Below are 17,388 nucleotides of genomic sequence, written 5' to 3'. Positions count from 1 at the left end.
CTCTTGTTGATGGCCCCACACCATGAGAGCATTCAATTCCTGCATACAAAGCTTTCAGACCTACAAATGAAAAGCGATTTCAATGTTTATTTCAATTCATAGAATCATAGAATGGCTTGGGTTAGAAGGGACCTCAAAGCCAACCCAGTTTTACAACCTCCTGCCAAGGGCAGGGTTGTCACTCACTACATCAAGCTGCCCAGGGCCCCATCCAACCTGACCCTGAACAAATCCATAGTTAGTATTACATTCTGGTAATCCATTCGCTAACAGATTCAGGGCCTTGCACCTGGCTTTTGCTAACTATCTTTCCCAAGCATACATATCCCCTGCTGGGTCTCTCCCTGCAAAGAGAAGCATTTGGGTACATCTCAAACTGCACCAATCCCTGTTAGCAGCCCTAAGGCCAACTTATGGAGTGTGCTGGCAGGCTCTGCTGACTCTGTGTGGAGAACGCATTTTGCAGTGGAGATCCTACAGATTGCTTCTATAAACAGATGTCTCAGGTGGCTTCGTTTTTCACCATCGTGTTGCTAAAACAGACGGCTTATGACTTTTGCTCCGGGGAGACCTCACTGAGGCCTTCCAGTACTTGAAGGGAGCTTATAAATGGGGGGGGACTAACTTTTTACATGGGCAGATACTAATAGAACAGAAGGGAATGGATTTTAACTAGAAGAGGGGAGATTTAGGTTAGATGTTAGGAGGAAATATTTTACTCAGAAGGTGGTGAGGCTCTGGCAGAGGCTGCCCAGAAAAACTGTGGATGCCCAATCCAAACCGTTCTGTGAGTCAATGATTCTGTGATTTTTTTAACATACATTCTGCAAAATAATTCTACAAGGATTTAAAACAAGCAAACAAAAAACACCTTAGCCTCATTAGTATTCCATAAGTAAACTTTTTCCTATGTTACTTTTCTCATTCTACAGTGAGGCTGTTGCAGTGCCAAGGACAAGCAGCATGCAGGTGACAGACCCACAGAGCCAGCTAGCCACTGCAATCATGCAAGGACAACAGGCCACACAGCAGCAGCTACGAGCTCATGGTCCTGCATTTGCTTCAGAAAGAAAATCTCCAGGAAAAGCTGACCTGCAAACATTACTGCAGCCTTTTGCACAGGAAACTGGGGGATTTTTACTAGCTCTTGATTTAATTCCAACTGAGAATTCACCTTACTTCAGAAGTTCAACTGGCATGACTTAGTGGGGTGTTCAATGAGGCTCCACACAGCTGATACAAAGTTAAAAAAAAAAAAAAAAAGGTGGAATTTATTAGGCCTACAGGTCTTGATATACATTCTCAAAGAGCCTCTATGGCCAGGTCTCTACTAGTGAATTAAACATGACCAGAATACGAACCATGTTCCCTGGCACCAAGGCCATCTGACAAGAACACCTTGAGCCTGTAACTCTCTCCCCCTCCACAGAAGTGATGTTGCATGCTGCCTGCGTGCCAGCAGCAGTCTCTGGCCAGCATTAGCTCCTGGGCACTGCCTGGGACATGCTCAGGAGACCAAAGTCAAGTTCAAAAGCCCTCCAGTGGTTTAATGGCAGAGATTATTTCGGTCTCAATATTCAGGAACCATTTCCAAAGCCACTCAGTGTACCTGCATGGAGCAGTCTGTTCATTTGATTATCTGCACTGGGCTGTCCCATGCTATGCTAAAGAAATTTGAGGGAAAAGGAGAAGAAACTTCAGTCCACAGTCCAGGAAATTTGGTTACAGAGGATAATTTCTGCAGTCTGACAATAACAATTCAGCTGTAAAGCCTTTAATAAATTCTTTGGGATGTGCACTAACTCTGAATGACTCTGAGCCTCTAGAATTAGTGAATAATTAATAAAATAGTTTTCACCCCTTTTATCAGTGTCTAAGGCTATGATTTGTTTATTCCTATGGAGGAAAACCAAGGGGAAAAGAAACCAAAACAATGTTAGACCTGCTGGTAGATAAGAGACACTGCGCTACTGAATTTTTCTAATTTAGTTTCAGTATTTTTCTCCGAAAGCTTTGCTTTAAAAGCATAAGAAAAAAAACATTTTGAAAATGTATTGATTGGATCTTCACCAGCTAGAGCTTCCAGTCAAAACAGCTCAAGGGAAAAACAAGAAAAGTTGTCTTAAATCAATTTCTTGTTCTTCATCCCGAAGTGACCAGCTGGACAGCTCCTGGCGTGAACTCCACCAGAGTAAAGACCACAGAAATACAATCCTTCCTAGCCTCCTCCAAGTCAAGTGCACCATGTGGCATGACTGCTGGTCCTCATAATTGCCTCTCCATACCCTACTAGAGGGAAACAAAAATAAGCCAGAGTCTGACTCATATAGAGGGCCAAATTTTAAAGACGTCTGCACTTCAGGACTTCAGCCAATATTCTTGCAAAGTTAAGAGTGAAACAACACAATCCTTATCTGTATGAAGATGCTGAATGGAATAGTCAGCATTATTCAGATAAGTGTTTCTCTGCTTTTAGAAAGAAGGAGAGAGCAGAACTAGACCTAAAATTCACACAGGTCATGAAACAATCATAGAATAATGAAGGTTGGAAAAGACCACTAAGATCATCCAGTCCAACCATCAACCCATCACCACCGTGCCCGGTAACAAAGTACCTCAGCATCACATCTACAGGTTTCTTGAAAACTTCCAGTGATAATGGCAACAACTGAAAACAGTTCGATTAAAATAAATGAAAATTCAAACCATATTCAGGATTTAAGCTTGCAATTACATATCATTCTTCTGCTTCTAACAAGTTCACCAGTACTCACAATGCTGTGAATGCAAAATCCTTGTTTTGTAGGGAACTTGCATAGGACAGATTGCACGGCAACTTCAGAATACCTAAAAAAATTCAGCCTATGATACCTAACTGATTAAAAATTCCAATCTTGATGTTAAGATCAGTGTATATGCAGCTTTTGTGCAATCATATGGAGATGCAGTGGAATAACTTGTGGTAAAGACATCATCAGCATTAGTGCTGCATTGCTTTACTTCTGCCTTTTTGTGTGATGGTTGATAGATGTGGGGTACTACTGAAATTGCAACACTGTGGAATAGCCAAGCTTGACACTGTATTTTCTCTGAAAAGTAAAATGTGTTCCTCAGAAGTATGATATGATCTAAGATGCAAAAATAGTATCCTCTGGAGTTTTTTTCAGTCAATCAGTAAAATAAGTGTTTTGGAGGAATACTTAATAAACGTTTCTCATTATGGAGACTGTAGATCCTTCTAAATAACTGCCTATTTACCACTGTCTTTTGTGAAAAACACTAAACATACCCTGTCCCCGCTGAGCAATGATAACCAAATAAAATGGAACTTCCACTCAACTATAATCTTACAGCAATCTAAAAATTTAACAATTCCCTCTGCCTTCATTCCCTGTGTTCTCTAACTCTGTATTAGAAATAGTCACAGCTGACAGCATGGCATAATTCAGGAATTGCACAGGCATAAGTAAAACAGGATTTGTTTCACAAAAGTCTGGTCACCGTGGGCTTTTAAAGATATTTGTCCCTTTTTGTACTTACTGATATGACACACAACAGTTCATCAAGTCAACAACAACAAAAAAAGAAAACAAAACAACAACAACAACAAAAAAAACCACACAACCCAAACAAACAAGTAAGACAGAGAAAAACAGTAGCATTAAAAATGAGCACTTTCAATTTTTTTCAAAGAACTGAACAAGCCTGTAGTGATAGTAATGGCACACTGGTAGATAAGGAGACACAGGGAGACACAGGAAATGATCAGCAGCTGAGAGCTGGGCGATGGGAAAGGGAAGCCTCTCTGTAGGGTTGGGCATCCTGAAGAATACGGAAAAGCCTAAGTGTCAATGGGCTGGCTTTGCTGCAAGAGCTGATGAAAAAATACCACCATTCTGACAGAAAGATAACTAGGCAGTAACAGATACGACAATTCAGCAAGGGACAACAGGTTGAAAAGCATATAAACACAGTAGTAATCTCAGCAGAAGCAAGAGAACAGGGAGAAGAAGATGGAAATACAGTAGTAATCTCAGAAGAAGCTAAGACAAAATATGTTTGCTATGATATATGACTCCAATTCAATGACAGATTGAAAAGTAACCCTGACACTTTCATCCTTTGAATGCCTTCATCAACACCACATCTAGTCAATTCTTCAAACCCATTACTTCCATACATCTGAAGATTTATCACTCATCTTTGAAAGACAGTATTTTATTTTGTGTCCCCTGGAAGCAATTAACTAAATCCATCTTCTAAATCTTCAGCATTGTTACTGCATTACTGCTGTGTTTTAATAGAATTTATCAGAAGTGATCTGCTGTTATGTATAGATTCATTATAACATTTAGTTTCAGGTTTGCTTTGATTTCATTATCATGAAGGAGGTTACAATAATGTATTGATGTGTAAAGAGATGCACGGAATTCAGCAATCTTACACAGCAGTGTGCAGATGATGTTCAACATCATTCTGTAGATGTTATAGTCATACAGTTAATAGTGTTGCAAAAAAAAAATTGTACAACACATTTATTATTATGCTATGCAGTAGCAAGCATCAGATATTGTCAAGCTCAGAATAACTTCCTAATTGTGTGCCAGAAAATAGCACACTACATCTGTAGTTAGCTTAATTCAGCAGTGTTTCCAGGGAGTGGGGGAGATTTGTTTTTTACCACAGCCATTGTTATTTTTGTTTTTAGATTGGACACCTTAGGAAAAGAACTAGAAAAGTAACAACCAGAAAAATGCAGCCTCCTGCTTTAAATCACAGTAGCTGCAGATAAGAGTTGGGAGGGAAGAGAAAGAAAAACTGCAAAAGATCTGTACAGGAATCACCTGAGATTTGATCACATTCTTGACCTATTAAAAAAAATCATTCAGGGTATTTTAGAGAAAAGTAGTAATAAATGACTATGACTTCTGTCTTCAAGACAGCTGTTCAGTTAGTATCAGCAGTCAAAGGAATCCGAGTAGAATAATTCTTTTTTTTTTTTTTTTCAGTCACTTTGCTCATATATAAACCTCTGTGCCAGAAAGTGACTTGACATGATATATTTTTTGTCTGTGGGTAATTAGAGAAATATAAGGCAAGATCATCTATGAGATCCTCTTAAATGTTAATAATGAAGGAAGGGTACAGCAGGAACAGCATCACAAATGTTAGGGTTAGACTTCATTAGGAAGAGTAAGTAAAAGATAGGGGCTGAAGATAACTTGTTTAATGTAAAGAAAAAGAAACACGTCACTAATGGACAACAAGATTACTTTAGGCACACTTCTGATTTCCCTTTCAAAATTACAGCATCTGCATGCAATTCCAAAGGCAGCTCACAGCACATGAGCAGGTATGCTGGGAAGGATGTACAGTTTCAACCTTGACGCAGTACTTTACAGTCAGGTTAATAATATATGAGCATATGACTAAAGTGGGTCTACTGGAAAGATAAGCTGATCAACTTTCTTAAATGCATTTTCTAATTCACTGCCCATTTTTTTTCTTCATCTTTTTTTTTTTTTTTTTTTTTCCTGACCATTTAAGGAGAAGGCTTTATAAAAAGAATAGTAGGTAGCTAATCAACTTTTTAAAATAGCTAATCTATTTCCAAAGTAGCTCAACCATTTTTATGGGGGAAAAAAAAATGGAAGAAATGCCAAGGGAGACACCATTTCTTGATTAAAAGGAAATGAAATATTCCCTCTTCAAAATTGATTTCTCTTAATCACCCTTGTTCACCATATGAACACTCAGGTGCTGAAAAGCCACATCTCATAAGTCTTTATTGTCCAAGGCCAAGATGCTTTCTCTGCCACAAAAAGCCCAGGTAAGGCCCAATCCACCTCTTCCAGTCCACTAACTTGCACCAACATCCCTGATGCAACCTCTGCATTTCCTTTAGTCTGTATGAATGAAGTTAGGGCTCTGGAGGCCCTCCACAGAAATCCTGTATCTACCTGAGCTGATGTGAACACAGAACGGCTTAGGCTGGAAGGGACCTTAAAGATTACCCAGTTCCAACCCAGTGCCATGGGCAGGGCTGCCCCCCACCAGCTCAGTCAGCCCACGGCCCCATCCAACCTGGCCTTGAACACATCCAGAGATGGGGCACCACAGCTTCTCTGGGCATCTGTACCAGCGCCTCACTGCTCTCTAAGGAAAAAATTTCCTCCTAACATCTAACCTAAATCTCCCCTTTTTTAGTTTAAGGCCATTCCCCCTTGTCCTATCACTATGTGCCCATGTAAAAAGTCAGAGTCTCTCCTGCTTACAAACTCCCTTCAAATACTTGAAGGCTATAATATGGTCTCCCCAGAGCCTTCTTTCTGCTAGACTGAACAAGCTCAACTCCCTCAGCCTTTCTTCATAAGAGAAAGCCCTCTGATCACCCTCACAGCTCTCTTCTGGACCTGCTCCAAAAGCTCTGCATCCTTCTTGTGCTCCAGGCCTCAGGCCCAGACACAGTACTCCAGATGGGGCTTCACAATGGCAGAGTATAGGGGGACAATCACTGCTTTTACCCTGTTGGTCACCCCTTGGCTTTAATTGTGTGGTAGCCGCCCAGCATAGCTGGCTCCAATCCTGTCTCAAACTCCTTCACATTACCATTGCTCATTTTGGCCACATGATGCAGCTGAACACATTGTATTCTCTGGAAAAAAAAACAAAAAACAAAAAACAAAACCAAAACACTATGAAGAGGCAAAACCGAAAGAGAGATCATCCCTGAGAAACAAGTTTGTGACAATGGTTTCCTAACATGCAGAGTGCATGTACACATATGTTTATGAACACAATCTACAGGAGAAACAAAAAGCTCAGACAGTGTGGAAGCAAGAAGACACGCAGGTGGCTTCCAGAAATGTAACACAGACATCTGGCCTAAACCACGCTGCCTGTACAAAGAATGGGAAGATACAAGCTCTCCACACTAAGTTACCTTCTGATATAGGCACTGCCAGACAGACAGGATATGACTCCCTCCAGAGAACTGCTTCTCTTTGACTTCATGGGATGACTGGATTGTTGCAATCATGCAAAATTAATTGCACTTTTTGGATGCGTGTATCATACAGAGCAAAGTCAGCCAGGGTCCAAAGGAGAAGTGGCACAGTGTTGCACATCTTCTGTCTAAATGGGCTGACTGATTCACAGAACAAGTAGCAGCATCTATGCTGCCAGCTGGGAAAGGACCCAGCCTGCACTGACCTTTGGAGAATACCCAAGTATCAGGTGGGAAAACACCTGAATACCAATAATATGCTAGTGTTTTAACATATCACGAATACATGCCTGACCTCAAGCACTGACAGTCTTGAAATTATCAGGAGAGCGGTGACTCTTAAATCTAGCAGATATGTAGCTTATAGGATTCTTCCAGAATGGAAATTGAGGTCATAGCTATTCTGCAAGTCCAGCAAACATTTTGCTATGCAAAATGCCAATTGGTTTGGGATATGCTTCTGTTATCCAAAAGAAAAGCATATTTTACATGTTCAGAAAATGCTTAGAAAGGCTGTGTGTCACTACCTGAATAGCCAACGAGGTCAAAAGCTAAAGCAAGACACTGGTGGTACGGAGAAACATAGCTGTGTCACTGTGTTATGGTACAGGAAATGGCTTAAGCTTATCTTCTGCATCTCTAATGAAGAACAAGGCTTACTTTATTACTCAGGTTTCTCATATTGAGTTGGTGTTTTTTAAAATTCAGAATTTATGTGCATTTTGTCTCCTATCTTCAATTTCAAAATTTAAGTGCATTTTAAAAGTGGCAAAGAAACCATGACAAGACAGCAATCTTCATACAAAATACTTAAGAGAAAATAACCTGTGATTAAACTGAAATAGTTTCCTCTAGTTTACATTCTAGTATCCTAATTAGATTTTGTTTCTTGCTTTTCCAGATTCATTTCCCACTAAAAAATACAAGAGGGACATAGCTCCTGAAAAGGCTCTGCACCAGCCCAGTCCTACAGAGCAAAGGGCCCAGCCCAACAGGGCTCACACAGCAGATGAACTGCACTATACCTACAACATCAGATGTAACCAAAGCAATGAGCTCACCTGCTCAGCCCATGATGGATAAGTAAGCAGCTAAATGGGGGACGTTAAAACATTCCTGATGCAATCAGCACATAGCAACATGTGACTCCAGAATAAAGCCCTTCCTTTAAGTACTGTGAGAATCTGGTAGTGGGGCTATCCTACATCTCAATTAAGAGATCAAGGGATGAGCTGTTTTTAATCACTTGGATTTGAGCTTGCTTTTAAAGGTTATTTTCCGTGTCCTACATGTATTTCAGTTCAGGACTTGCACAGAGTTTACCTGAACTACCCCTGGTACTTTGAATCAGACACAGAATTTTACCTGTGTCCTAACTTGCTGGCAGCATTCCCTGGTGCTGCTGAAGATCAGCTGTGAACCAGTTTGGTACATTTTCTCACTCACCTTTGAAAAGGTCTGTGAAAGAGGAACAAGAGGTGGAACTCATTTCAACATTAACTAAACAGTAAGCACCCATCCTTGGATAACCTGCTATCATCTCCCACCCCATCTCCTTGTTAGTACTTTCAGGCACCTCTGTAGGGCTGGTCACCCCAGCTGTCTTCCACCTTCACCTCAGAACATAAAGCATTGCCTTATGTCCCCTCTGCTACAGAAGTTCTGATGGCTGCTGGATAATCCCTACCCAGACGTGTAAAAAAAAGCCCTATTCATGGACCTCACTCCCCCTGACACTTCTGCTCTATGCTGATGTAACCTCACAGATTCCAGAAACTGTACAAGCTGCACAAGACATACCTCTCTCTGCATCCCTGCAGAACACTGTGTTGTGCCATGGAGACATATCCATGAACTAATGAAAATTCAACATTCTTATTAGTATAAAGAAAAAAGTCATTAACTGCTATTGAACTGCCAATTACCCAGCGTAACTGCAGACCTCCCAGCACAGCTGTTTTACCTCCCCTCTCTGCTGCATGCAATATTACATTCACATTGCAGGCTACATTATCACAGCAACCTGTAACCGGCTCCTAACTGCTGAGAGAACAAATTATTTTGCCAAAATTATTGGTTCGAATCCATAATAGTGAATAATGAATTAGACATGCCTAGGCTTAGGGATTTCTTTCATTGCAATTTCTGTAGTTATAAGAAACTGTGAAATTCAATTACAAATTTTAAATGAACTCTCCTATTGAAACGATTCCTCTTCCAGCTATTTTTTTATGAGTCTGTGTCACAGAAGAGAAACAAGAAAGTTTGTCCTGGACAAGTTAAAACCTCTAATGGTAACAGAACATTACTCAACCTCTTTCACCAAAAGTTTTTATTATCCTTCAATATTAATAAATTGCACTTGATAGGTAGAGTTCATTATATAATCAAATTTCTATTTAAATAAAAATTGTGGGGAAAAGTGCATTGTTATTATATGACCATAATTCTCTGGTTACACTTAAACAAGCAGTACTTTCTCTGACTCAGGAAGTCTCATGTTACAAACTGTATTACAGAGAAGACTAATGCTTATTTTCTTTGTCCTATGCGTCCCTTATCAGTCAGTATCATATTTGGAATACTTGGCCAGATGGACCTACAGTCAGACATATCATGGATGGTCTTACGTTTGCACCTTCTGCTGAGCATGAGATTGTCTGCAGTGCCTTTGTGCCATTGCTGAGCTTTCGGTACAACTACTGTCAATAAATTATTTGGATAAGCACCCAATGCATGAATAGAAATCTTCATAAAAATATTGCTCTTTCCTTTCTTTCCCATCTTCTGTCTTCACAGCAATGGGAAAAAATGTTAGACATAGTGGGTATACATCTAGACAGCACTGTATATTTTAGAGAATACACATTCAACACCTGCTGTCATCAGTGTAAGGATATTGAGAACATGATGAAGCTATACATACACTGGTAACTAATGACACCTTAGTGGCCTGATGCATCCTTACAGCAGTGGCATATTTTACAAGGGACCTGTGGGAGACTCCTGATCTTTTGGAGCATCAGCATAAGATAAGCAAGGGTATCTGAAACTACATAAAGACAAGCTTGTGTGTGCATCTCAGTGTTGCCCACCGTGACAGAAGTAATTAAACCAGAGCACAGATACAGAAACACAGCACTGGAAAAGATCTCAAACTATCAGCTATGCCAGTCTTTCCAGAGACAAGAGCACTGAAGAGGAATTTTTCTACGCCTTCTTAAAGACTTACAACAAAGAAGATGGTACAACAAATGCAGCTAGATGAGAACTGATCTGAAATGCAATAATTAATTTTTTTAGGCTTTACTCCTATTAGTTCCAAAGAGCATTTGGTCATCATTCTCTCACCACCAGCTTTCTGCATACTAGGAAATGCATACTCTCCATCCTTTTTTCAGTTCTAAACAAACTCACTTTTCACCATTGCCAGAAATATATTGTTTTCTAATTATTTTAATAAAAAACATTTGTTTTTCCTCTCTTATGCCTTCTGTTATGTCTCCCTGAAAGCCAGTGCAACAATTCTGGACAGAGCATTCTTGCTCAGACTCCACTAATAGTGATGTCTTCTGAATGACACTCCTATTCATATGCATGAGAGTAAGAGGAATCTTTTTTTCAGTGCTATCTCACTAGCAACTTGAATTCACTTTCTCCACTTACTTTAGATTCTGGTACAGCAAAGTCTCCATCTCCTTTTTCTGTCTTGCAGCCTGGCCAATTCTTTCTCATTTTAAGTACTGGATTCTTCTTTTCCTACAAAATCTAGCACTTGCTTGCCTCAACTAATACCTTCTTTATTTAGAGACATTCCTTTTCTTTCTAAAGATCATTTTGAATTCTCTTTCTCTCCCCTGAAATGTCTGCAAGTATTCCAGGTTGATGTCGACACAGACTGCATCTATTTCATCATCATCCAGGTCAAGATGATTCAACACTGGCATCTGGATTTAGATTCTAAGAAGCCCTTGCCGGCCTCCAGCAACATGAACTACTTGTCTTTCCAAAAGCAGTGATTTCTTGCCTTCACAGCCAGATCCCTGTATAGCACAGCAGCCACTTTCCTCTGTGAATAAGCTTATAGTCAATTCTCCTGGCCAGACAGGAGTTACACTTCTATTGCTCTACAAGCACTTTCCTCTCCCTCTCAGCAGGGGCTGGGAAACATCACAGGAGTGGAGAGATGCAGAGGCCAGCTGGGCAAGTCCACGGACACTCCTGAAAAAGCAAAATGGATCCAGCCAAGACAAAGGATTAGAAAGAAGAATGCTCTTGTTGCCAGCTGGCAACCAAAGGGCAGGTAACCTGCTGAGATAGATGGTCCTCTACCAGCCGCACCATTTGCTACTGTCTCCTAGCTGCCTCGTTGGTTGCTGGGTCATCACCAGCAGAATGACACTGCTCTCTGCAGGGCTATGTTAGCCTCAGATGATGCTTCCCTGTTATGACAGATTTTTTTCCTTCTTTTTCCTTTTTTTCATGTATTATCTATCAAAGACATACCTAGATATATATGTGCCAAAACAATACCTATATATGATCTACCATATCTACTCAGTATGATCCAGTAGTGTCCCTATGTACATCAAAACAAAAATTTTCAAAAGTATACACAATTATATATTCTATTTTATACTTTTGTGATTTGTTGTAAGTATTACATGCATGACTTTTCATGTAGCTAGAAAATTTGGTTATAATAAAATGATTATGTAATCACTCTATTATTGCAACCCATTTAATTTCTCCATCCGAATAATCAAAACAAAATATGTCACAATCATTATCTCTCACAGAAGGTAACTTTCACATTCCATTGGCAAAGTACTTGAAAGTAGATGTTTATGTCAGGAAACATAGGCTACATTTGTGACAGAAAACAGAAGTTATGTTTCACAGCACCTAGCACTGCAGTTGTCCAAAGATTCAGTGCCTGTCTCTGTCTCCTAAGTCTTGAGCAAACCTGGATGATAAGCTTAAGGTATCCAGCCTAAGGGCTGGAATTCTCTAGTAAGAAAGAATTAACTTACCTAAATATGAGTGCCTGTTGCTGTTTTGGATGCCCTGGATTATGTAAAACACCTGCACAGGACTGGCAAGCACAACACAACATCTATAAGAGTACCCTTTGGAAGAGACAGTCAGAGACAAAAGGGATACTTTGGGGCACCTAATAAGTGCTATTTAAATGTCATCCTTACTTACAATAAATAGCTTTCTGGACTCTCTAAGCTGCATTGATAAGACTTAATTGTTCAAACTGTAGCAGCATATGATATCCAACACACTTGTACGGAGCATGTAGCCATGATGCAGAACTTAAGGACTGGAAATTGGAGGCCAAGTATGACACAAGAGCCAAAATGACAACAGACACATTTGCCTAAGCAGACAAATTCTGTCCTGCATCTACATTAACAATGGTCATAGAGCTTAGAAATCCAGCCTGCATTTAGATATCTAATTGCATGCATCTCAATGTACATGAACTGAATCATATCCCATTTTTCAGGCATCTAAAGTAAGACAAGACAAATCTCGTCAGTGGAAGCATGAAGGTCCTATGTCTCCAGTACTTTAGGTGAGGTATTAATCGATTTACCTCAGAATAATTCCTGATGCCACCCAAGAAAAGCAGACAAAACTTGTCCTATGTGAGTAAGAACTTTGGTTGACCTTACAGCACCAACTAAAACACAGTTTGTCAGTAAGATGTCAAAATCACACTGAAAAAATCAGCAGGCACCCAATGGAATCCATATGCATACCTGAAGTTTTATATTGGAACATATGCAAAAATAAAATAAAATTAAAAAATACAGTGTTAGCGTAGAACAGATTACATCTTTTTCAGAAACAACAGCTCATAAGCTTTATGGTCTGACTTTATGTCAAACTAATTTTCTTAGTACAGTATTCTCAAGAACAGCAGGATGACTATATAGCCAGTGACGCCTCCTGGGTTTTCCTGGTTTAATTTTATTGAAATTAGAGCCTTTCAAAAACCGTGGATCAACAGCTCATAAGTCCCTGTAAGCACAAAGAGAATGCAGAGAGCAGTTTAGAAAGCAGTGCCGTAAGATTCCTTGCTTACAAGAGATCAGACTATTCTCTGTAAAACATGATCTCCAAGGAGAAAAAAGTGTTTTGGTTTTTTTTGCATGGACCGCCTTGTTTTCTCTATCCACTCTACGGCTTTATCTCCCCCAAACTATAAACCACATCCTCAAATGATGGAAAATGAAAGCACAGCACCTTATTCTTCCAGCTGCAATGATGAGTTTAAAGAGGGAGTTGTCTGGAGAATCAATGTATTGATTATTTAACTTCTTAAGGACAAAATGCTACAGGAGTCTTTGGATGCTTGGAAATTATATGTCTGGAATTAAAGCACTTAATTCATAGGCCAAATGTTAAACAAAAAAAATCAGACTGTGAAAATTCAGTAATTATGTATTCTGTCCAACAGGAAAGAGGCTGACAGATCAGTAAAAAGCAGAACTCTCTATTTCAGCCTGCACCATCTAAGCAAAGCATATCTCCAAAATACAGAATGCACAGAACATGAGCAACAAAAATCATGCAAAATGATTTATTATAAAGCTAATCTATTGTTATCTGGCAGCTACGGTCTTCAGTACTCTTTTGAAAAGGTTTTGTAGTGTTTTCTAAGTATTATCTCTAATATTATCAATTAGTATTATATTTGGAGATGTGTATTAGTGTACACTTTCCATGCTCGTGCAGAAGTTTTAAATGCAGTTATTGTAGAGGTGCACAAAATAACGATGGTTAAATACCCAATTAAAAGGAAAGTTTGTGGAACAGTCAAATGACCATGTGAAGGCATTCACAAGTACAGCAAGGAAGTAATGCACTCGTGCATTCATGTGTGCACAGCTGCATTAGACTGCAGCTATTTTTTGAAAAATGCACTTTGCAATTCAAGTTAATTAATCCATTGTTGTTACCATATATGCAAACTCAAAGTATAAACTTGAAGGTGTATTATTTTGACTTCATAAATAGTACAGCAGAGTGACAATTTCAATAACGCTACCCAATGCCTTCAAGATGTTATGAGATGAAATAGAAACTGCTGATTTAAAACTTTTCAGAAAAACAATCTGATGCTGCACAGTCCTGACATTTGCATCAGTTCTCTTGATCCGGCTTAGCATTATAACATCAAAAATAAGAAAAACGTTAGCTTTCCTGTGTAACCTAAAGAAGATGCGCATCACTATTCAGTAAGTCTCTTCCAAAAACAGCTACAGCTAATCTCGACTTACAGAGGGTGAAGGACTTCTAATGATTTTCAAAAGAAAAATCAAAAGCGCACACATTTCAGAAATGCTGGAATGTCAAATGAACACCTCGTAACTGAGGATGTGCTGAGGAAGAAGGCTGCAATTTGAGTAAGAATAGAAAAGCGTATGACACAAACTATAATTCTTGTTACAAAGGATTGTCAACGTATCATCAAAAGCTACATTACGGGCTGCCTAGAAGGCAGTATGATAAAACTTGCTGTAATAACTTTTTATTTATATTCGTAAAATTGAAGAATATTAATTCCCTGGTTATTTTATTTTTAACATAGAGATGAATTTTAACAGGCTAATTTATAAAAGGTTACACCATTGTCTAGTGTTAAATCAAAGGAATTAATGTCCATACTAATACGGTTCAGAGATAGAAATTTGTGTCAGAGATGTCAATAGTTAGTGAGGCAAAAGGTCAATGCTAACAATATCTGCTTGGCATTTAATGGAAGAATACATCAAAAATTAAAAGTTTGGTTAGTAAGAAGTGTGAAGTTCAGCAGAGATGCCTCAGGTGTTCAAACTAACTTTACTTTTTTTTTTTTTTCTTCTGAAATGCTACCTTCGATGGTACACTTTGTAATTTTGAAAAGCTGTTTCTTTTCTTCCTCATTCACTGTTTCTCAATATTTACACCAGAATCTTTGCAGATGAGTATAAAGTTACCTGAGTAACCGAAACAAAGCAACTTGGGCAGTGCTGGAATGCAGCTGGGCTTACTCAGAGAAGACTCCTTTCCCAGGCAGAAAAGACAGGACCAACTGCAAATCCCACTGCAGCACGGTGCTCACCAATTAGAAGCCCTTTCTGAAGTTCATTTTTTTTCACAGGTAAATTGACACTGCTTTTGCAAGGACCACACTTCAGCACTTCCTTTATAGAAACTGATACTTGTTTCTGTTGCTACATCAGTGTCACCATTTTTCAGACCTTATGTTGCTCCACGAGAGAGCACCAAAACAAAAAAACAGAAACAACAAAAAAAAAACAAACCTCAAAAAACATTCTTCACTTCCACAGAGCTCTGGCTCTCGGAAGCAGTGGGCATGGACTTGTAGCCCAGCAAGAGCTAAAGGAATCATAGGGCTGGCTCACCTGCCCAGGAAAACCAGAGGGCATCCATCTTCTTGAGGCACTCTGGCCTCCTGTAAGATCTAATTACCCAGGCTAGGAGCACTGCAAGCAGTGTATTTATTTACTCTTCCTCACAGCCCTGCTATAGCATGTTGGATGGGTAGTTATTTAAATCTGAGAGGCTTTTCCAAAATTAGATCAAGACAACGACAACAAGGCTCCATATATCCATAGTTTTCTTTCCTGATCTCTTTCTGACATTTATTATGATGTGGCACTTCACACATAGACAGTGTTACATACAAATTCAATCCCCAGTGCGCTGCTTCGCTAAGTACAGAGCACAGCCAAAGGTGGGAAGGTGGTGGTAGGAAGAGTGAATCCAGAACTCAGAATTACTCTTCAAAGATTCCGCTTTCACTTCTTTGAGGAGCAATGCGACAGGTACAGAACATTCCATGGGATAAATGAGGTCTCTACTGCCTGAATTTGCAAGAAACCCAAAGCAAACTCTCACAGATGTGAACTGCCCCATTCACCCCTTCTGGATGAGGAGAAGGGCAGCTGCCGGTGGCACTGTAAGCAGGTACTGAGTGCCAGCGAGAGCCATCTGTAAAAGATCAGGAGCACAGCAAAAAGTTTTTATCTCCGAATTTTGGAGACGGCAGGTGAAGGAAGGGGTAGAATGAAAGAAAATTGTGCAGCTCGTGCATGAAGCCGGGCTCTGTCAGCTCGCAACGCTGCAACAGAGCACTGAGGTAGAGCTGATGTTAGCGTCCTATTTACTGAGACAGAGCTCAGGTTTTAAATGCGTAGAATGATTTCAATGCCACAAACGCAACTACCTGTGCATCAAGACCGCAAAAGCAACGCTAGAAAGAAGAACCAAATTGAGGAGAACGAGGAATTCGCTCAGAAACACAAAGAAAAACCCACCTCCCATTCAGGAGCAGGACAAAAAGAAAACCAAAATAGCAATTCCATCTCCTATCGCCAAACTACCAAACTGCATCGACTGGGGCCGAACTGCAGCACGCACCAGAGCCGCTCCTGAACCCGCTGAGCCCGGCAGCCCCTCCACGGCCGCTCGGAGAAGCCGAGGGTTCCCTCATTCCTCCAGAGAACCCCCGCGGCCGCGCTCGCTCCAGACCCCAGAACCGCGCGCCCTCTTTCCGCGCAGAGCTACCGTGCTGCTCTCCGCCTCCTCCCGGGGAGCCGGGGGCGAGAAGCGACGCCGAACGGGGGAGCAAAGTTTGCAACACGCAGCGAGGGAGCTCCGCTACTCACCATGTTGACTTCAGAGACCATGTCGATGCTGGCGATGTCGATGTTCATCCCCACGCAGACGGGCGGACCTGCGGGCACAGCGCGGTGTCAGGGCGGCGGGGCCGGCGGGCAGCAGCCCCGGGGCAGGGGGAGCGGGCACTCACCTCCGAAATCCGGGCGGAGGCGGATGTCGTAGCCCTTCAGCAATTTATCCACCGTTTCCTTCACGAAGGACATGTTACCGGGATCGTTCACACTGTGGGGGCGAGAGAGACGGGGGAGGCAGAGGGAGGTTGGGGAACGGGGAGGGGGGCAGAGCCATCAGAGCGGTTCCCGGCTCGGCACGCCGGCTCCTACCTCTGGGCGCAGCACACCACGGCCACCAGGACGGGAGCGGAGAAGATCCCGAAGATCCTGCCTCCCCCAAAGCCCCACATCCCTCCGCCCCGGGCTCCCTCCGCGCAGCAGCAGCAGCAGCAGCTGCTGCCGCCGCGATCCGGCTGCCCTGGCTGCCGCTGAGGAAGAGGCGGAGGCGACAGTCCCTGTTCTCCCCCCCCACCCCGCCCTACCCACCCCCCCCAAAAAAAGCCCCCACCCCCGCCCCAACGCCGCAACCGCGGCGACCGCCCGCGCACCCGGCTGCGCCCACCCCGCGGCCGGCCGTCACCGAGCCCCGGAGGAAGCCGCCCTCCGCCGGTGCCCGGCCGCCCGCCC

The 17,388-nt window shown here is 41.5% G+C and overlaps 1 protein-coding gene across 1 annotated transcript in view; it reads right to left on the bottom strand.

Annotated features, from left to right (window-relative positions):
• GABRB3 (gamma-aminobutyric acid type A receptor subunit beta3) overlaps positions 1-17,216 on the bottom strand; it is a 109,108-nt gene extending 91,892 nt beyond the window's left edge. Inside the window, exons 1-3 of the mRNA XM_090126790.1 lie at positions 17,032-17,216; positions 16,839-16,930; positions 16,696-16,763 (exon numbers count right to left, since the gene is read on the bottom strand). Coding sequence (XP_089982916.1) covers positions 16,696-16,763; positions 16,839-16,930; positions 17,032-17,111 — 240 coding nt within the window. The 5' untranslated portion in view covers positions 17,112-17,216. The remainder of the gene's footprint in view (positions 1-16,695; positions 16,764-16,838; positions 16,931-17,031) is intronic.
• Between the last annotated feature and the right edge of the window lie 172 nt (positions 17,217-17,388).

Source organism: Phasianus colchicus, chromosome 1, assembly GCF_987193195.1.
Source record: "Phasianus colchicus chromosome 1, bPhaCol1.hap1.1, whole genome shotgun sequence".
In the NCBI taxonomy this organism is placed as follows: domain Eukaryota; kingdom Metazoa; phylum Chordata; class Aves; order Galliformes; family Phasianidae; genus Phasianus; species Phasianus colchicus.
The sequence above is the reverse complement of the archived record's forward strand: the minus strand, read 5'-3'. Positions and strand labels throughout refer to the sequence as shown.